The sequence below is a fragment of the Notothenia rossii genome, assembly GCF_949606895.1.
Source record: "Notothenia rossii genome assembly, chromosome: 6".
Taxonomy (NCBI): Eukaryota; Metazoa; Chordata; class Actinopteri; order Perciformes; family Nototheniidae; genus Notothenia; species Notothenia rossii.
Genome location: NC_136909.1, coordinates 73,164,073 through 73,184,585, shown reverse-complemented (window position 1 = coordinate 73,184,585; position 20,513 = coordinate 73,164,073). Strand labels below are relative to the sequence as shown.

General features: G+C 40.8%; 4 protein-coding genes across 14 annotated transcripts in view; 1 reads left to right on the top strand and 3 right to left on the bottom strand.

Annotated features, from left to right (window-relative positions):
- Positions 1 to 637: 637 nt before the first annotated feature.
- LOC307044645 (uncharacterized protein) lies at positions 638 to 9,584 on the bottom strand (the record flags this gene model as incomplete). The annotated part of the gene is made up of 4 exons (XM_079689956.1): positions 638 to 3,188; positions 3,441 to 3,588; positions 9,246 to 9,302; positions 9,567 to 9,584. 4 exons carry the CDS (start codon positions 9,582 to 9,584, stop codon positions 2,323 to 2,325), a joined length of 1,089 nt encoding a protein of 362 aa, XP_079546082.1. The 3' UTR covers positions 638 to 2,322.
- cutc (cutC copper transporter homolog (E. coli)) lies at positions 638 to 15,355 on the bottom strand. Of its 2 annotated transcripts, XM_079687876.1 has the most exons (10): positions 13,421 to 14,169; positions 13,227 to 13,305; positions 12,975 to 13,034; positions 12,316 to 12,525; positions 12,133 to 12,168; positions 11,834 to 11,967; positions 11,667 to 11,694; positions 10,957 to 11,062; positions 10,719 to 10,874; positions 638 to 3,314 (listed from the first exon to the last, which is right to left on the bottom strand). In XM_079687876.1, the coding sequence occupies exons 2-9, from the start codon at positions 13,294 to 13,296 to the stop codon at positions 10,763 to 10,765; spliced, it is 756 nt and encodes a 251-aa protein (XP_079544002.1). In that variant the 5' UTR covers positions 13,297 to 13,305; positions 13,421 to 14,169; the 3' UTR covers positions 638 to 3,314; positions 10,719 to 10,762. The 2 variants fall into 2 exon arrangements, with proteins under 2 accessions (XP_079544002.1, XP_079544001.1); XM_079687875.1 differs by lacking the exons at positions 638 to 3,314; positions 13,421 to 14,169 and adding an exon at positions 14,780 to 15,355 and having other exon boundaries at positions 10,313 to 10,874.
- On the top strand, positions 14,357 to 18,201 carry cox15 (cytochrome c oxidase assembly homolog 15 (yeast)). Its single transcript, XM_079687864.1, has 9 exons — positions 14,357 to 14,572; positions 15,406 to 15,593; positions 15,687 to 15,809; positions 15,965 to 16,151; positions 16,367 to 16,534; positions 16,649 to 16,730; positions 16,957 to 17,111; positions 17,192 to 17,305; positions 17,401 to 18,201. Exons 1-9 carry the CDS (start codon positions 14,498 to 14,500, stop codon positions 17,530 to 17,532), a joined length of 1,224 nt encoding a protein of 407 aa, XP_079543990.1. The 5' UTR covers positions 14,357 to 14,497; the 3' UTR covers positions 17,533 to 18,201.
- LOC307043429 (A-type potassium channel modulatory protein KCNIP2-like) overlaps positions 18,202 to 20,513 on the bottom strand; it is a 188,481-nt gene continuing 186,169 nt past the window's right edge. For all 10 annotated transcript variants that reach the window (XM_079687874.1, XM_079687867.1, XM_079687872.1 and 7 more), the window contains one exon: positions 18,202 to 20,294. In XM_079687874.1, the coding sequence (XP_079544000.1) occupies positions 20,247 to 20,294 (48 nt within the window). In that variant the 3' untranslated portion in view covers positions 18,202 to 20,246. The remainder of the gene's footprint in view (positions 20,295 to 20,513) is intronic.

Sequence of the window (20,513 nt, the reverse complement as noted above, 5' to 3'; positions counted from 1 at the left end):
TTGGTTAATGATTAAACGTTTGATAACACTAGATGGTTATAATATAGCTGACTCATTGTGTGCTTAGTCCCGAGGATAGCCATGTGACGAGGGAAGACATCCCACTCATAACAAGGAGCGATGACTGTGCTGAAGTTGATTTACAACTATGGTGCTAATGCATGACATTCTGTAATAATCAGCTATTGGAGTCAGATCAGTCCAAATGTTTGCTGTGCATTACTGAAGTGCAGCTTATTCAAAGGGACTTTAGCCAAGGCTGGGAGAAGTTTTGTTCAGGGAAAGGCCCACTGATGAACAAAGCTTGAAGATGCAGAACTGTTTAGAAGACAACAATTATGCAATTTGGTATTTTACAAAAATAATAAACATGAGTAACATTTGAAAAACTATCATTAATCAATGCTAAATTGAGAGTTAATTCATCTTAAGCTATGGTTATTTAACAAACAAGACATGATAATAAGGTTTTTTCCAATGTAAACAGTCGATTCAAAAGATGGGAGCAGTGCCATTTCGATAGGGTATACTAGTATCAGTGGCGGATCTAGATAATTGTACATGGGGTAGCAAGAGGTTTTGGCAGGAGGGCATGGGAGGATCGATAAATCCACCACAAAAAATTAAAACACAAATGTACATTTAAACTATGTATTGTTATAGTATCACAAAAGTAACATGCCCAGTGATCAAACAAAACAAGACTGTGCATATTTTAAAACATAAAAATTTCAGCAAAATTAAAATAATACAAGAATTACAATAATTTCTCGAAAGAAAATATAAAACGGCAGGCAAAATACAAGTAGTACTCATAGTATTTGTTTTATATCTTTGGTTTGATCATAATCACTAATAAAATCAAATGCATTTGCAAATCTTTACACAAATAATCCTATATAACACAAAAAACAGAAAGTAGAAATTAAAATATTATTTTACATGACGTTGTATGTGAGTGACATGCCTTGCTATTACTGTAATGGATGGGGAATAAAAACATACCATGTGGTCCACATAACTGCCTCCCTGCCCTCTGCCTCAGCCTCCTTCTCACTTCCTGCATACTGTCCCTCTTTCTGAGTCTGAACCTTATACAGTCTATGGTCTGAACCATAGACTGTATATATCGGTCTGAACCCTCTTTTTCATTTCTCACATCCACTTCCTCTCTATCCATATCTTCATCTCCTTAAGAATCAGTGGACTTCTCATGTTCTGACCCTCCTGGTCTCTCCAGTGTACTCTCCTTTCCTTTTTCATTTACCTCTCTCGTCCTCATTTTCAGTTCTCTGGCTTTTTGTGCTAAAAAAATAAGCAATATTCCCTTTTCTTTTCATTTTTAGTCGAACAACTCCAGGTACTCTGGCCTGCAAAAGTCAATCTGTGAAGCGCTGGTCAACATCCTCGTAATACATTACACTGTCTGGTCATTTAGAAATTCAATAAACTTAAATTAAATCAGAAAAGTACAAATCTTTGAGTTCAGACTCAAATTGTAATTTCTCAGTTTGATAGTGCACATCTATTTACAGTCTATGCGGTAAACATTCGGGATGTAACTTGTTTAAATTGGTTAATTAATTGCTTTGACCTGTAAGGGTAACCGAAGTATATTTTTAACTGCTTAGCTAACAAAAAAAAAAATTATCGATCACCTAGCTAGCACTGTCACTGTGTAGTGTGTTGGCTATAACGAAACGGCATGAAAAGGCGACCGTCCGTTAAACGGTAGGAATACAAACACGCCGTTTTTAATAGTGTGTTTTACATGCCTTTACTTAAATCAATATAAGGACAAAATGTTCCGAAGGGTAACGGACGTCACCTTCAGATGCTGGGAATAGCTCAGTCGCTGCTCTCTGCTGCTGCGGCATATGGGGTGTGATTTGCAGCTGTCACCCGGAGTCTGTGTGTACCATGGAGTGTACAGCTACGCTACGCTGCGCGCGCATGATGCAGGGCTGTAGAAAAATGTTATAGGGGCTTTAGGTTACTCTGAAAATAAAAATAGGTCAATGTATTGCTTATTATAATGATTTGAGAAGGTGGTTTCATAGTGATGTTTCGATGTACTCATAACAGTTTTAAAAACCAAAAAGTTAGGGGGGCAGTTGGTGGGGGGAAGCTCTTTAGTGGAGGGGCAGCTTCATTTGTTTTTTACATAAAAAATGTTTATTGCAAATGAAATGAACAACATAATAATAATTATAATAACAAAAACAAGTCAGATCCTACAAATGAACAGGTGGTGGTATTTTTGTGCAGTCGACCATTACTGCCCCTCATAAATGTCCCACCGTCAAATCGTCAACAATGTTTTTATTTGCTCTTTTCCTTTCTTACATTTTCCTTGGAGACTGTTTTGTGCTTTCGACGTACATGTGTTTTATAATTGTTCTTATTTAACTTCAGTGAGCAGTGGGGACAAGTTACAAGTTTCTTTTTAGGCTTGCTTTGTTCTTTGAGGTCTTGAGTGGCCTCATGTTTCTCCTGAGGTTCCTGGGGTTGCTTTTCCAGAGCAGGGTGAAAGGGAGCGAGGAGCAGCTGAGATGTTGGAAGGAGCTGGGCTGATGCAGGAATGAGCAGATAAGATGTTGGAAGGAGCTGGGCAGGTGGAGGAGCGAGCAGGCGAGAGGTTGGAAGGAGCTGGGCAGGTGGAGGAGCGAGCAGGCCAGATGTTGGAAGGAGCTGGGCAGGTGGAGGAGCGAGCAGGCGAGAGGTTGGAAGGAGCTGGGCAGGTGGAGGAGCGAGCAGGCCAGATGTTGGGGGGAGCTGGGCAGGTGGAGGAGCGAGCAGGCCAGATGTTGGAGGGAGCTGGGCAGGTGGAGGAGCGAGCAGGCCAGATGTTGGGGGGAGCTGGGCAGGTGGAGGAGCGAGCAGGCCAGATGTTGGAGGGAGCTGGGCAGGTGGAGGAGCGAGCAGGCCAGATGTTGGAGGGAGCTGGGCAGGTGGAGGAGTGAGCAGGCCAGATGTTGGAGGGAGCTGGGCAGGTGGAGGAGTGAGCAGGCCAGATGTTGGAGGGAGCTGGGCAGGTGGAGGAGCGAGCAGGCCAGATGTTGGAGGGAGCTGGGCAGGTGGAGGAGTGAGCAGGCCAGATGTTGGAGGGAGCTGGGCAGGTGGAGGAGTGAGCAGGCCAGATGTTGGGGGGAGCTGGGCAGGTGGAGGAGGGTGCCCTTTAGTAACAGCTTTTTGCTCATGTGAATTGAGGTGCAGTAGAAATTGGGCTCTGTTAATTATTGTGACCGAGCAGTGAAAACAATGATAGTGAGTTGCTTTTCTGCAGCTTAAGCCACACTTAACAATTGTGAACTCTGAAAACAAGAAACAATAGTAAAATCAGTAAACTTGAAGATATTAAGATCTCATTCAGAATAATGATTTCCTCACTCCACATTATGTCAAAAACAGACAATTCTAATAAGAGCAATGAGTTATACCTCCGTGCTTCACAGTAGAATGGCCTCTGATGTGGTTTTCGACCTGATACTTCGCACCCTTGTATATGCAGTAAAGGCAGTGATAACTGCCAGAATTACAAGTTAGAATTTTAGGGCTCTCGCCATCGCATATGTGTGTGATGTGTCTCTGGTCAAAGAAAAGAAAGACAGACAAAACGGCATGTTAGACAGAAATAAAATAAGCTGCATGCATTTCATTTGTAAATAAAATGTAAGTGAAACCTAGGTTATGTATAGTAGTTATTAGTAGTGCTACAGCATGGAGGCACAAATGATTTAAAGACTTTTCTGAACTTTGCTAATACAACAATTTTCTATTTTGAAGCAACACATAAATCAAGCAGATTATATTTACTACAAGGCTTAGTTGAATACTTGATTCTGATTGGATGTTTGTAACTAAGCGTTTGTTTTAGTAGTATGTGGCCTGACCGCCTCGCTACACATTATCCCTTACTTAAAACACTTGCTAAAGGATGCTTTGCTAACATTCGGGAGGATTAATTATTCCGCAATAATTTGCATTAGTTGGTCATTTCTACTATTGCTCTGGTATAACAGAATCCACTTCCATGCTGCGAATGGATCTGGCCCTTCCTACATCCAGGACATGGTTAAACTGTACACCCCAGCACGTGCACTCCGCATCGGCCAAACAGCTCACTGCACCCGCACTGCGAGGGAGACCCAAGTTCCCATCTGCAAAAACACGTGGGTTTGCTATCCTGGCTCCAAAATGGTGGAATGAGCTCCCCATTGAAATCAGGACAGCAGAAAGCTTACACATCTTCCGGCGTAGACTGAAAACTAATCTCTTTAGACTCCACTTCGAGCGATAGAATTACTAACAAAGCACTTATATACTAATAAAGGACTGGCTTATCTACAGCCATTTGAGTAGCACTTGAAATGTTTTGGCTCTATGAAACCTGATGTACTTATATGATTCTGTTTTCTTCAAGTTTGTATCTTGTTGGTCGAATGCACTTATTGTAAGTCGCTTTGGATAAAAGCGTCAGCTAAATGCAATTTAATGTAATAACAACTACTTAGTAGACTATGCATTATGTCAGGGCTACTTACTTCAGTTGCAATTTGACGCCAGGTGTAGCTAGCATAGATTGCGAGGGGCGTGCCTCGAACTTTGAGCTCCGCCCACATTGAGACACGCCCGAATTGCACACTGAACGAGAAGCCCCTCAATGCAGTGCGCAATGCCTCAATGAGTTTAATGTGGGCGGAGTTTCACAGATGACGCGTTGCATCCTGTTTCCCGGGTAGCAGTTCTCTTCCCTCCCTTCAATCTAACCCAGTGGTTCTCAAACTTTTTCTGTCATTCCCCACTTTGAACAGGTGGGCCTTTTCAAGCCCCACCTGTTCCTCATCGCTCCAATAAAATGGTAGACCAAGCTTAAAATTGTCAAATGTATCGTTCTATAACAGGGGTCTCCAACCTTTTTTAGGATGAGAGCTACTTTCAAAAAATAAAACAAGTGGTGAGCTACTTTTACTCCTCTTTTTTAGTTTTTTTGCACTGTATATATTTAGCACATTTGAACATTATTATATGCTTACCTTTAACCTTTGTGTGTTGTTTGGGTCTGTGGGACCCGTTTTCAATGTTTACTAAAAGAAAATGTGTGCAATTTAATTATTTTAACCTGCTTTATTTGGGATGGACCTCACCTCCTCTAGGGGGGTCCGGGGGCATGCACCCCCGGGAAGATTTTTTTTTTAATGTTGAAGTGAAATGCCTCAATCTGGTGCACTTGGAGAAAAAAATGAATTTATGGATACAGCTCTCAACACACTGAAAGGGAGCTGCAGGGCCGGCCCTGACCAATTTGCTGCCCTAGGCAAGATTTTAGCTGGTGAGCTCTCTAAAGCTCTCCCCCCTGTGACCGCTTACATAGTAAATTCCAATGTTAATAAAAGCAAACAGAAGCTGTGTATGTTTTTTGGGAGTTTGATTTATTTTTAAATTAACACAAATACAAAATTGAAACCTATAATTGCACACTAAAACCATTATTTCAAAAAAAGAACAATTTCACACAAACCTCTGGTTTTTACTGGGGCTGGGGCAGTTCAACTTGATTTTGGGGGGGGGGGGTGTCATAGTTTATGGGCGCTGTACGCAATATAGGCGTAGTTATGTTAGTATAAGATAATAAGATGTGTTTTGTTGATCCAAAATCCACAACTTGCCGTGGCAAGTATATGCGACAACCATGCCACAACTTGCCGTGGCAAGTATATGCCACAACTTATATATGCCACAACTTGCCGTGGGAAGTATATGCCACAACTTGTCGTGGCAAGTAAATGCCACAAGTTAAGAGTTAAGAGAAGGTTTACGGTAGCTGCCACTCGCCTTCCGTGGCAAATGCTGATATTTAAACCCGTATTTATCGCATAAAATGTTGCTGTTTTGGCATGACTTTATCGGACTGATCTGTATGCCTGCATCTGCAGGCAGTGGCAAGTACTTCCGGCATCTGCCACAGAGGCCGCTACTCTGTGGTATCTGTGGCAAGTATATGCCACAGATGTGGTATCTGTGGCAAGTATATGCCACAACTTGCCGTGGCAAGTATATGCCACAACCATGCCACAACTTGCCGTGGCAAGTATATGCCACAACTTGCCGTGGCAAGTAAATGCCACAAGTTAAGAGAAGGTTTATGGTAGCTGCCACTCGCCTTCCGTGGCAAATGCTGATATTTAAACCCGTATTTATCGCGTAAAATGTCGCTGTTTTGGCATGACTTTATCGGACTGATCTGTACACAAGACTGATGATCTGTTACTGATGGTCCGATCTCTATTTTTCAAAAAGATTAAACATTTTATGTTCTATAGATTTTACTTGGAGAACGTGGTTTGTTAAAATAAATAAACGTGCTATTTTTATGATAATACTCAAGATATGTTATTAGTAAGTTGACATAAAGATCTAACATTGTTGACCAGAGGTGGAAAATAGGCCAACTTGTATACTCAAGCACTGTACTTGTGATTTAGAAATAGCCTTTGTACTTTAGTTGAGTATGTAAATGGTATGTTACGTAGTAGGTTACTTACCCCACTACAATTCAGAGGTAAATTGTGTAATTGTAGCCTACTCCCCTACATTTATTTAATACGCTACCTTTAGTTACTTACTACAGATTCTGATTAATGATGATACATATAATCAAGTCTTAAATCAGACTTTATAGTTACTCCTGGAGTAAATTCACAAGATACCCTACTACAGTATACAAAGTCATTAAAACTAGCTGCACCTTTACCAGCTTTGAGAACACTTTCATGATCAATCATTATAATGAAAACATGTAATATGCACTTTAAGTATATTGTTATGCTAATCATTTTGCGCTTTTACTTGAGTAACATTTTAATGCATGACTTTTACTTGTAACAGAGTATTCCAACATTTAGGTTGGCTACTTCTACTTTTACTTCACACTAGAACCACAAGGGGTCGCTGTATAGCCTACCTAAAACCAACAACGTGTCAAATGAACGAATGCATTGGTTTTCAAGGTACAATGTTATTTTATTTATTATACTAGAACACAATGAGTGTTGCCACTACTCGCCGTGGCATGTGCCTTGGCATTTGTGGCATCTCCCACAGAGGCCACTACTCTGTGGCATCTGTGGCAAGTATATGCCACAGATGCCACAACTTGCCGTGGCAAGTATATGCCACAACTTGCCGTGGCAAGTAAATGCCACAGATGCCACAACTTGCCGTGGCAAGCATATGCCACAACTTGCCGTGGCAAGTAAATGCCACAAGTTAAGAGAAGGTTTATGGTAGCTGCCACTCGCCTTCCGTGGCAAATGCTGATATTTAAACCCGTATTTATCGCGTAAAATGTCGCTGTTTTGGCATGACTTTATCGGACTGATCTGTACACAAGACTGATGATCTGTTACTGATGGTCCGATCTCTATTTTTCAAAAAGATTAAACATTATATGTTCTATAGATTTTTTTTTTGTTCTATAGTGTTATTTTAAATCCAGACATATGTACTTAATTTGTATTATTTTCGTTGTTAATAAACAGATTAATGTCATTGTATCTGTTTTGTTGTTTAATATTTTAATTCTGGTTGAACATTTTTATTTAAATGCTTCAGATTATTCTTATTAGATATTGATATCAGTGAATCTAAACAAACCATGTTATTCCGTTAAGACAATCATGACAGTATATTAAAAATTGAGACACAATACATGCTTTTTTATCCACCCTTTTATTGCGTTTTGAAACTGGCGAACAATTTATATTGTTCGAGTTCTTGACAGAACGCTGAGTCATGCTCATCCGTCTCCCCTTGCCAGCTTTTCAGTGCTTGTAGGCTTTGCGCTTGGTTGTCCTTATCCTTATAGCACAAGTAGGCTATTTCTAAATCACAAGTACAGTAGGCTACTTGAGTATACAAGTTGGCCTATTTCCCACCTCTGGTCAACAATGTTAGATCTTTATGTCAACTTACTAATAATATATCTTGAGTATTATCATAAAAATAGCACGTTTATTTATTTTAACAAACCACGTTCTCCAAGTAAAATCTATAGAACATATAATGTTTAATCTTTTTGAAAAATAGAGATCGGACCATCAGTAACAGATCATCAGTCTTGTGTACAGATCAGTCCGATAAAGTCATGCCAAAACAGCGACATTTTACGCGATAAATACGGGTTTAAATATCAGCATTTGCCACGGAAGGCGAGTGGCAGCTACCATAAACCTTCTCTTAACTTGTGGCATTTACTTGCCACGGCAAGTTGTGGCATTTACTTGCCACGGCAAGTTGTGGCATATACTTGGCACGGCAAGTTGTGGCATGGTTGTGGCATATAGTTGCCACGGCAAGTTGTGGCATATACTTGCCACAGATACCACATCTGTGGCATATACTTGCCACAGATACCACAGAGTAGCGGCCTCTGTGGCAGATGCCGGAAGTACTTGCCACTGCCTGCAGATGCCACGAAATGAGCCAGGCCCTACTGGATTACGGCTTGCGTTAAAAAATTATAATAAACATAGGCCTATTTGTAAAGTGGGGGGACACAAACGGGATTTCGAAATGTATCACGGTTAAACTCCTTGTGAAGTTTGTGAGGTGCCGCTCCACATTCCTCTTCTTCCCGACTGCAACGCTGTAAATTATTTCGGTTTCAGTTGTGTGTGTGTGAGCAGGTTCGGATTTGCCATCGGGAGATTCGGGAATTTTCCCGGTGGGCCGCTGCCTTTGGTGGGCCGTGGACTTTCACAGCGCCGCTGCGCCGGTACCGCACCCGCCGCCGCAAACACCCGCCGTTGCGAGGCTCCGGCGGATCCGGCGCTGTGAAAGTCCATCGCCGTTGCGAGTCTCCGGCTTTAACAGTCCACTAACGCCCGCGAGGACCAAGGTTCGATTCCGGCCTGAGGTCCAAAAAATTCATTTAAAAAAAAAAAAAAAAAACTCCCGTTCATCGCGTCCATTCGCGACCCACCTATCACATCTCTGCGCCCCACCAGTGGGGCGCGCCCCACACTTTGAGAAACGCTGATCTAACCCTTCCCTTCCCCCCATCCTAACCCTAACCACTCCCTACCTTTTTACCTAATCCTAATCTTCCTTCCTTCCTTCCTCCCTCCCTCCCTCCCTCCCCTAAACCCAAAAACCTCTCCTACCCCTTAGTATTATTTTTGCCACTTCTAATCAGTTCTCCTTTAAGGCCACTACACACCAACCTGAGACCAAAGAACACGTACCGAAGGCGTCCCGACTTTTAGGTCCGCTACGTCGCCTGCGTCGGCTACGCCACCCGCCTACGAACACACTGCAAAGACTTCAGGCAACGAGTAGCAATAACTGAAAAACATGTGCCCGTGCATCTCCCCTGCCACCACAAGATGGTGACAGGTGACCTCTATTTTCTTACCTAACCCCTAACCCTCGAAGAACTAACTTGATTTATATATATATTAATAATATAAGATATAATATGTGACTTTTGTGACTGGGTAAGTACACAACACGGGAGTCGGGACGTCACGTGCCTCAAAGGTTGAGAAAGGTTGAGCTCCGCCCACGTTGAGACGTTGAGGCATTGCGCACTGCATTGAGGGGTACTACCACTGAACGGGCGCAGCCATGACGTTGAGGGAAAGTACCCGGATGGGTTGCTCTCATCTATAAAATGGACAATTACTGAAACATAAGTGGCAGCCCATAGCCATGCCAGGGCTAATAAAAGAAATAGGTCATTGTGTCCTTCTTCCAATAGTCCAGTTTTTCTTACTCATTCAGATGATTCAGTACACTTTGCTGCTTCAAACCATAGACTCTATGCTTCAAACTCATGTTATTTACCTGTATGGGGTCAAAGGTGTGTGTCTTGGGTTATGCTGTATAGTTAGTATTTTTGACTGGGCAGTAAAGATATTAAGATGCCATATGAGTCTGTTGTTGTGAATTTGTTTTTACTAAAGACTAACTAGACAAATTGGCCTTTGTAATGTAAAATAGTTGTTGAGGTTTAAACCTGTTTATATTGACATAACTTTACACTATGTCTGTCATGTTAGTGTGTGTCTATTGATCTGCCCCATTGTTGAATGACATCACAGGTTCATTGACTCTCAAATGTGTCACTTTAGTGCAGACTGGTTAGATACACGTGTAATTAAAGACTTTCCAACCACTCACAATAAAATCTACTCTAAGTGATGCATGATTTTGCATATGGCTCATGTTTTAAATTACATTTAAAAATATCTAAATTGTGGGAGACATTAGAAAATATCACCAATAAAAGAAATTGCACAGAATTGTTCCATTGTTTAAACTTTAGTTTAATATTGAGCAAACTGAATCAAGTCACAAAAGAAATATTGTACAGGAGGTCACAAATGTGCGTTATCTTCCACTGTGAAGTACAGTTTGCTGTAAATACATACAACTACATGGCAGTGGGAAAACAGCACTGACCAATGTTTTAATTTTTGATTTAGCATGTATAATATTAAATAATGTCTCCTAATAATAAAAGATCAATTATTAATCATTCCCCACTGCGAGATATCGCATATCACAGAAGGTTGAAGGGTTCTCCCTGAGCTCTAACTTTACAAAGACTGTTTCATCAGTGATTATAAAAAGGAGAAGAAAAAAAAGTTCCAAAATGTCTACCTGTTCAGGACTTAAGTAAAACTAATTTCTGACATATCAGCAGAATTACTCACAATAGCTTTTGAGGTATCCCTTTTGTTTTCAGTCATTGTTGAATTCATAAGGTATTTTTGGCTATTGCATTTAGAGTGCGGACCTTGTTCGCATCTGTCACCTTCAGGCCGTACTCAGGTGCTGAAAAAGCTGCTCCCATCGTCACACAGGTGTTCCTGCGTAGGGGAATATCAGTTTTTTCAAAGCCTATAATTGCAAGAAATCTTGGAATGTATTAAAAAAAAAAATCCTACATACCTGAATTTCATGGCAGAATCCTTACTGGAGCGGGCAGAGCCGTGAAACTCTTGAGCACCCGAGCCCTCTAAAATTCTCTGAAGGTTCCTTTCAGTGATACCTCCTCCTGAATACAAATAAAAAATAGATTATCAAATAGTAACAAACCATAACCCTAACCATTCTTGTCTTCTATAGAATAGGGTACAATGTATCCTCATTCACAAAAGGAAAGGAAATAAGGCTGTTGAACAATTATATCACCTAAAGGTATGCTGTCAATAACATCCACTGTTTGTATTGCAAATGTTGGAAAGATTGAAAACATCCTTACTTAAAGTGCACAGAACTAAGTATTTTACTGTATACATTGTATATGTGTTTTATATCTCCAGGCATTCCTGTTCAGAGAATATTGTGACCAACTCTATATTGCACACTTGTGGTCCAAGTTCAGAAAAGCAATCTCCCAGAGACTTCAAGTAGCTGAGTATATTATATATAAGAACTAGATGGTGTAGTACAATTGTCATGGATAAAGAAATTAATACTTTACAAACTGCTCTAAGAAATCTAAGTTTATTTATATTTGCCAGTTTAATGACTGAGAAGAAATTGTCTGGAGACATTGTTATAGTTGTGTTGTTTTGTAATGACATGTCTTTAACCTGGAGCCCTCAGTCTCCAATACAATTTAGATTTGATTGATTATACAAGAAACAAGTACTAACCTGGCATGATGGCAATTCTCCCTTTAGCCTGTTGAAGATAAGAAACAGTGGAGTATAGGATATAAAAATTGTAGGAAGGCAGAGACAAAAGCTGCACATTTAAGTAGCCTTGCCATTCTCCTATGATTGCATTCAACCATGTATGTGTACATAAAATGTATACATACCTGATCAACGAGCCGTTTGATGAGAGGGAGTCCCTCCAAAGCAGAGTTCTCACAACCACTTGTCAACAGACGCTCGAACCCCAATGATATCAGAGTCTCCAGAGCAACCACTGGATCGTGAACCATGTCAAACGCTGCAATAGGATCAATATCAGTTTAAAAACATGAGTTGAGAAGTCTTTCACGGCAATGTAATCACTCTACTTGCTATTATTCCATTGAGGTTTTTCTGTAGTGTAGTTGCTGGCAGCTTCATGGAATTAAAATGATATGTTTAAGTTGAAGAATAAAAATCTTACCTCGGTGGAAGGTGACTGGTAAAGGTCGGGCAGCAGCTAGTGAGCGAAAAATGACAAACAGAAAAGTACATTAAACAATACGAACCTCAAACTAAATACAATCAAAAGATGCAGTATGAAAACATTGCTTATATGGCTTCTATAAACCATAGAGACATGATCAAGTAAAAATGCAGACAATACCCAGAAACTCCATACAGAGCTTTGCATCCACCCGTCCATCCTCTGTCAGGGATCCCAGCACTAGTCCGTCAGCCCTGTGGCTCTTCATCAGCTCTATGTCCTTCCTTATCACCTCCACTTCCTGGTTTGAGTATAGGAAGTCCCCCCCACGAGGCCGTATCATGACGTAGACTGGGATCTTTACATACTGCTTCACTACCTGCAGCAGACCTGTGGCAAAAGCAAAAATAGTGGCATAAGCAAGTTTTTAGGTTGTGTTTCTGTGTGTGACTTTATTTAACAGTGACAGTGCATGAATCCTTGAGTTTAAGAGAGAGGTCTTAGATGTAAGCTAACCTTCCTCTGGCTGCCAACAGTCTGAGAAACTGAATAAGACTTTGGAATATTCAACCTAAAACAAACTTCACCACAATGGTGAGCAACTATGATAAGCAGGTGCAGCTTTAAGTGTAATAATTTAATAACAAAATAAGACAACAGACAACATGGAAACACCTCATACACTTTTTTTCTGATAAACTAGGTTCTTAATGATATGAAAAAGGAGTGGTAGTTGGTAGAGTTCCTCTTGTGTAAGCTGTTCCAATTGAATTTTCTTCAAGATACAAAAGGGTTTATGGTTGTGGATGAATGAATGCACACAAATGAACTGAGCTCACCTAGACTGGGCGTGAGTCCTCCCTCAAGAAGACTAGAACACAGTTCAAGTCGACCTGCACCTGTCAGGAGAGACACCATGGTCAGACCTTTATGATCCATGCCCTTTGATAAATGAAACAACTGTTTATGCATGTCCATTAATAATCAGCACTGATAAGGACACGATATACCCGAGACACTGTCTGCTTAACTGCTTTATAATGTTGAGTTTAATACCAAAAGCACAACAGCGTGGACTGCACATGACCTACCTCCTCGTTCGGCATTGATAGCAGACTCCACGGAGTCCACACACGCCTCCATCAAAAAATTCTGAGCCATTCTCACAGCCTGGATAGTGATACATGAAACAGACAGACAGTAGCAGAAAGAGATGCATTGTGAATGTGTTAAATGAAACGCCCAAACTAAATTAATGAGACGTTTTGACTTCCAAAACAACTACCTTTCAAATCAACCTCCTCTTGATTCATGGGAGCATTTCAGGGGATTAGAAGTTATATTAAGTCAGTACATTGGGGTAACTGGTTCATTTCACCGCCAACACGGTTATGGCTAGAAAGGATCCGTCTTGTGTAAAACTCTCGCGAGAGTTTGGCTGAATGTCACGTGGCTGAATGTTTACGTTTGGCAGGCAGCCTTTCAGTTACGATCGTTAACATCAGTGGGCCACAGCAAATGATGATGAGAAGCTAAACTATCTATTAATTATGTCAATTACAGGGAGTGTGATTGTTGAAATAGGGTGTTAGCGGTCTTGCTGGTGTTCAAAGAAGAATGACAACACTGTAGATCACCAACACTATGGTTTATTTTTTATTCACAGGCAAGTCAACGTTGTCGCAGTAAAAGTCCCAAGATAGTTACTGGTGCAATAAAATGTTCCCTTGCAGTGTTTTACTATTATGTCTGATGTTTCTCTATTAATATTGCTGCTGCATTAATGTGTATGTTGCATGATGTTACTGCTGTAGATGTGTTTCCGAGCCGCTCCAATTACAACGAGAGTTACAACGAGAACGTGACGTCATATTTACACGAGACGGATCCTTTCTAGCCATAACCCGCCTACACCTACCAGTGGATCAACGTTTCCTGGTTAGTTGAATTTCAAACACACGGTATGGTGGATGGGCGGTGCTTTACTGGTTATGCATCAATACTGGGACAGAGAGAAGAGCGTGGCCGCCCATGCGGGATACGCTAAGACGCAAAACATGCACCAACGACCTCGTCCCGTCTCGAGATAATACAATTTATAAAATAATACAACATTCATTATTCTGATAAGTCTTTTAAGTGCTGTGTTTTAAGTCCATCAAAAGGGGAAAAAAATGTTGTCCTCGCTAAATGTCTGTGACGTCATGAGGTTAAAGTTGAATTCGACTGTTAGGAAACCCTTTATATATACAGTGGAAACCAAACGAACCCAAACAGGTTGTGTAATAGCCGGATACAGCTTTAACCCATGTTTCATATTTTCTACATCACTTCAGGACCAGTTATTAGATAAAGCTCAAAGATGCTACTATCTTCACTACGGACAACCTTGTTCTACGGCTGCAGAAATGTTACCAAGGGATTTCAACATAGCCCTGTGAGTATATAGCGAGCTCCTGATATAAGCTAACTAGCTAGAGAAGAATTAAAAGGTCAGACTGCACTGCAAGCAATTTACACTTATATCATATAATACGATACGGGAGACAGTGTCGAAATGCTAGCCCATCAGCTAACACCTTTATGTTTAACTTTGCCGTGGTTTTTAACGTGTATTAAAACAAGTTAGTGCATCCTACGTTACCTGGGTGTTTGTACTCTTCAGCAGTCACGTCCGCATGTAACGTTATCAGTCAAATGAATAGCTCATTTTAAGGTTACGTTAACAACTTCCCATGATACCGACCTTACGTTCGCGTTTATGATAAACCAATATTATTAATTTCGTTATAAGGTCAGGAATATAACTTCATTATTTAAATGTCCAATAACTACATTTCCCTATCGACCAGAGACACTGAACCAAACCTGCAAATATTTTACAAATAAGAGTGTAAATGTATCATAGGAGAGGTTATAGGAGAAAGCAGGGTCATCTTGTGTGAAATGTTCAGATGAATGTAAACACCTGAATACTACCCACCTCATGTGAGTCTTGTTTTATTATGAATAAATAATCAATATTATGCAATCTCCACCGTTTGAGAAGAGTTTTAGTTATACAAAATACGTTTTTTAAACTAAATTGTGAACTGGCTTTGTATAACCACATGTTATGAAACCAACATTACCACATGTTATGAAACCAACATTACCTAAGCCTTGGCCCAAGGATGGAAGAAAACTTTGTTGAAGCTTTCATTGGGTTGTTGTTCATTTAGCAAGGTAAATGAGACAGTTTTTTTTCTCTTTTTAAATGTACAATATCAGCGAAGTCCACAGCCTCGACAATGGCTTGTGAAGAGAGGTCAGAGCACCATCACTGTGGAGGCTGGGGCTTCCTCCGCCCGGGTAGCAGCTACTGTCCCCAGCGTGGCCACAAATCGCACAGTAGGTCGATGGTTAATCGGCTGCAGCGGGCTGGTGGTTGGGGCTATTGTCTTGGGTGGTGTCACAAGGTAAAGCGACGTTGTTTGTTTATTACAGTCGTTCTCATATTCAAGTGGTGTTGATAGATTGTACTTACTGTATATGTGCATTTGTTTCATCAGGCTAACAGAATCAGGACTTTCCATGGTTGACTGGCATCTGGTGAGAGAGATGAAACCACCTCAGGGGCAATTAGAGTGGGAGGCTGAGTTCTCAAAGTACCAACAGTTTCCCGAATTCAAAATGTAAGGCTCCAACCTTTCTGTTTACCATATGGCACACTTTTTAAACGCACCCCATCACTTAAAATGAAAACACACGTTTGTAAGCGGCCTCATTTTTTTATTAATTAATGCTGGTGCTTGAGGTGTCAGCTAAATTTGTCATTTTATTTCCACAGAATGAACCATGACATGACTCTCCCAGAGTTTAAGTTTATCTTCTACATGGAGTGGGGCCATCGTATGTGGGGGAGGCTGGTTGGACTTGCGTACATCCTCCCCACCGTTTACTTCTGGAAGAAAGGATACTTCACTCGCTCCATGAAGGGAAGAGTGCTTGGACTTTGTGGATTTGTCTTCTTCCAGGTAAGACTCAATACAACTGCGTTGGTGGGAGACTATCTTAGAGAGTTCATCCTTTTTGTACCTCTCTTTTCAGTGTTACTTTTTCACACAAAATGTTTACACTTTTATTTTTCAAGATAAGCTTTGTATTGTCTGTAATCAAATTGTATGGATGTCACATTATATAAAAAACCAACAACACATAAGTAACTGTCCTTGTGTGTGTGTCCTCTCAGGGACTTCTGGGGTGGTACATGGTGAAAAGCGGTCTGGAGGAGAAGCCTGAGTCTCATGACATCCCGCGGGTCAGCCAGTATCGTCTGAGTGCTCATCTTGGTTCGGCCTTGTTGCTTTACTCCGCCAGTCTCTGGACAGGGCTCAATCTGCTGCTGCCTATACACAAGGTACAGAAGCAGTCTCCTGCATTCAATTCTCCTATGATAATACCAAATATATTCTATTTCAGTCTGTGTGAGCAAATGATTTGTTTATTATTGATGAATGCATCTTTCTCACAGGTGGCAGAAACCAAAAACCTCACTCAGCTTAGGAGGTTTGCAAAGGGTACCGGTGGAATCGTCTTCCTTACGGCTCTTTCAGGTACTTTTTTGTATTTTGTGAATGCAGCATCATACACATAATTATTCTTTCTATTGTAATTATGATGCTTTACGTTTCTCTTATCAGTTTTGGTAGTACAGTGCAATTTGCTTTAGAACATGTTTAGTTAGTTAATACAAGAAAATGAAAGTTGTAATCTAATGTAGGATAGATGTATATGATTTCCATATATATGAATATTAATTTCACAAATGCTTGATTACAGGCGCTTTTGTTGCTGGTTTGGATGCTGGGCTGGTGTATAACTCCTTCCCTAAGATGGGAGAACGATGGATCCCAGATGATGTTCTGGCATTCTCTCCAACCCTCAAAAACTTTTTTGAAAATCCCACAACTGTGCAGTTCGACCACAGAATTTTGGTATATTATTTCTAAATGGAATTTTTTATCAGTATGAGGCATGTGGATGCAGGTTGTTGATTGCATATTGTGTTTTCTAGGCTATCTCGTCTTTGACGGCGATCACAGGCCTCTTTCTGTTCTCAAAGAGGATGTTGCTGCCCAGGAGGGCTAAGATCGCCATCAACCTTCTCACAGCAATGGCCTATGGACAGGTCGGCTACCAGTTAGCTCAGAAACATGTAACCTCTGTTTTTAAATGTCTATTACTCGTCAGTTTAACTAAACTCTGTGTGTTTGTGCTCCTCAGGTTGCGCTCGGTATCAGCACCCTGTTACTCTATGTCCCCACTCCACTGGCAGCAATTCACCAGTCTGGCTCTGTGGCTCTTCTCTCACTGGCTATTTGGGTTCTGGCAGAGCTTCGCAAGATGCCCAAGTAAACGGTTCCTCCATGAGGGAAACATTTAATCCCTAATAGCCACACTTCAAGACACTAAGAGCCAGCAGTGTCCTTGTCAACTTGAGGCCTTCACAGAGAAAAATGAAACATGAAGCATTAAAAAAAGTTTAATTCAACACTGGACTATTATGCATATCTCTCCCGTGGTGACCAACGTTTCAGAACAGGGTTTTAAAAGCAGGGTGTTCTTGAAATGTTGATCAAATATTACGAGAATACATCAAGACCATCGTTGAGAAATCGAGTGAACCACGAAGATGAAAACTTGATGTGATTTGTTTTGTGAGGATTGAAACAAAGCGATGCAAAAGCAAACAGATTTTCAGTTTCTTGTCAGCTTTAATGACAAGATTTCCATGTTTTTTGGTTCATGTTCATAGTTTTAACATAAGGCTTTTTGACTGGATATGGTTGCTCACCTGTTGCCTTGTGTGGTCATAAATTGCCTATTAGTTTAATCAGATGTGGCTGTTGGGATTATATGTATGCATTTGTATATTTAAGTTATGAACTGTTTCTTCCTGACATTGTGGTGCTGAATTATGAGGTATAACCTATGTAGATTTTGATGTGTTGCTTTGTACCATATGTCAAAAAATATAAGGATAAATGCACTATCCTATTTGAATAAAATTCAAACTCAACTCTATTTTGCATAGTAACTGTGATTTTTATTGTCTCTGTACAAAATATACACATTTTGGATACTTTATGCAACCGGTTGAGGCTAGCTAACTAGACAGTCAGTACAACGGGTTAGTAGGTTCTTATTGTTCTAGACACAGTACATGCGGGTATAGACTGGTTTTACTTGTGGTCTGGAATAAAATCTAAAAACGATTGGCAAGGAACAATCAGAGTCAAACCACTTTAACCCCAGACGGGAAAAAAAAATAAGAACAGAAAAAAAGAAAATTGCAGGGCTGGAAGTGCATATTGTCATCAGGGCCATAGTGCTCCCTGTCACTGTGCTCTGAGAAGATTGCGAGGTTGAATGGGTGGAAAAGTGCTGATAAGGGGTGGACATTATTGCTACTCCATGTCAGTCTTTGCATTTTAAGGAAATAACCAATTAATTCAACGTTTGAGGGCCTCTTTCTTACACCCTGATAGATAGACAGTATTTCTGGTGGTTGCAAATTATTCACATGCCTTTCTAATAAAGTGTCGGTTAACAACTCTCAACTACACTTGATTTTGGGTAATGTGCAGGAAAATCACATGGACATTTTACCCAATTACATGTCTTTATCTCTGCTTGCCCCTTGTCATATTGACAATACAGCATCACCCTCTCTCTTCACCCACTGGTGGGCCTTTTGTTTTTATTTAAAGTGGCTTTATAAACGTCTGTAATTTATATTTGGTCTCTTTGCTGTAACAGAGAGAGGGAGAATAGAGAATGAGGGGTAGGGGATCTAGGTTTTTAAATCACGTCTCTCACTAACAGCACGCACACACATACTATGCCTCTTTGAAATTGAATGAGCCTAATTTAATGCAACAGGGGTTTTGAATATTTTTTAAGTGGTAGAACCTGCTACAGCCACACAACATTTCTGATTACAAGAGGTTCACAAGTACAATCTGCAATCTAATAATTCCCCTTTGATGTAAAGAAAGACTTGTGGTATGCCTTTCCTCTGTCAAAGGAGGCTGGGATGATAAAAACAGCTTGTTGAGTATAGTGCAACCCCCACATTGTACTGCCTAATATCACACCAATGGGAATGCTAGAAAATGTACAACAGTCAATAGACACCTACAGCTAGGACTGTAATAGTTTGGAAGGCTTGGGAACTATTCTACTAGAATCCCATTAATGAAGGTTGGTGTTGCCCCTTTACATGAGAAAAATGGGTGACATCTCTTTCTGTTACACATGCACACACATGTACACAAAGGGTGAGGCACCTGTGAATGACTAAGAACAGCAGACAGACAAGCAGACTTTGGAGTATCTCTGTAAATAGATATATTAGTGACATCATCATGCGATATTGTAATCAGTTCCTCGTGGAACAACAACACGATTGAACCTCCATCTGTAAAACCAAAATGCTTGGATCTCAAATTTGTCAGTTGTTTCCTCAGGAAGTGTCTTTCTCTCTCTCGTCCACAAGATGGCGGAAGATTCATTTCTATATTCATGGCCGGTGGAGTCTTGCGGCTCCAGGGAGATTTTACCTAGGCCAACATGCACAGAGACAGGATCGGATTCACAAATCCAAATCTCAGCCACCACAGGGAAATAGGAATAGTGATCTTAGATCAAGGTTTGGAGGCAACTTGCGCCCTCTGAGTTCAGCCAGCACATGCTGCGATAGATCCTCCATCAGTCGTAGTAATACATAACAGTTCAAACAAAACAGGTGTGTGCCAGTGCCTGTGATCTCGCTGCTGTCCTTCTTACTCTGTGCCTCCGGGGTAAAACTAAGGTTCTGCATGATGAAGGAAGTGAGGAAAACTCCATTGTTGCTGGGCCAAATGTCCCGGGGTCAGGGTAGAGGGAGACAGTCTCTCAGTGTCCTCAGGACTCACAGCTCTCAACAGACACACAAGCACAAGCTTGCAAGTCAGAAAAAGGCCACACATACGCACACATTCACAAATTCTCTGTCTCTTTTTAATCCCAAATCCTCTCATACACAGACATACTCCCCTCCCAGGTGCCAGGGACTCTGATCCAGGTTCCTAGATGACGTTGTCAAACAGCTGCATGGACTGCATTATGCTCTCATCCTAGAAAGAGACAAGGGGTTTGGAAAAGGTGTTATTTCTCATTATGTGAAATCCAAATGATTCACAATAAGGTTAGTGAAGATTGTAAGGTACAGTCAACCAGTAATAACGCCTACCCAGGCCCTTTCCAAAGTAAAAATAAACACCAACCAGCACCTCTAAAGCCCACTAATCAACATGTTATGTCACATTCTTTATAGAGAGTTAAATATTTCGTTA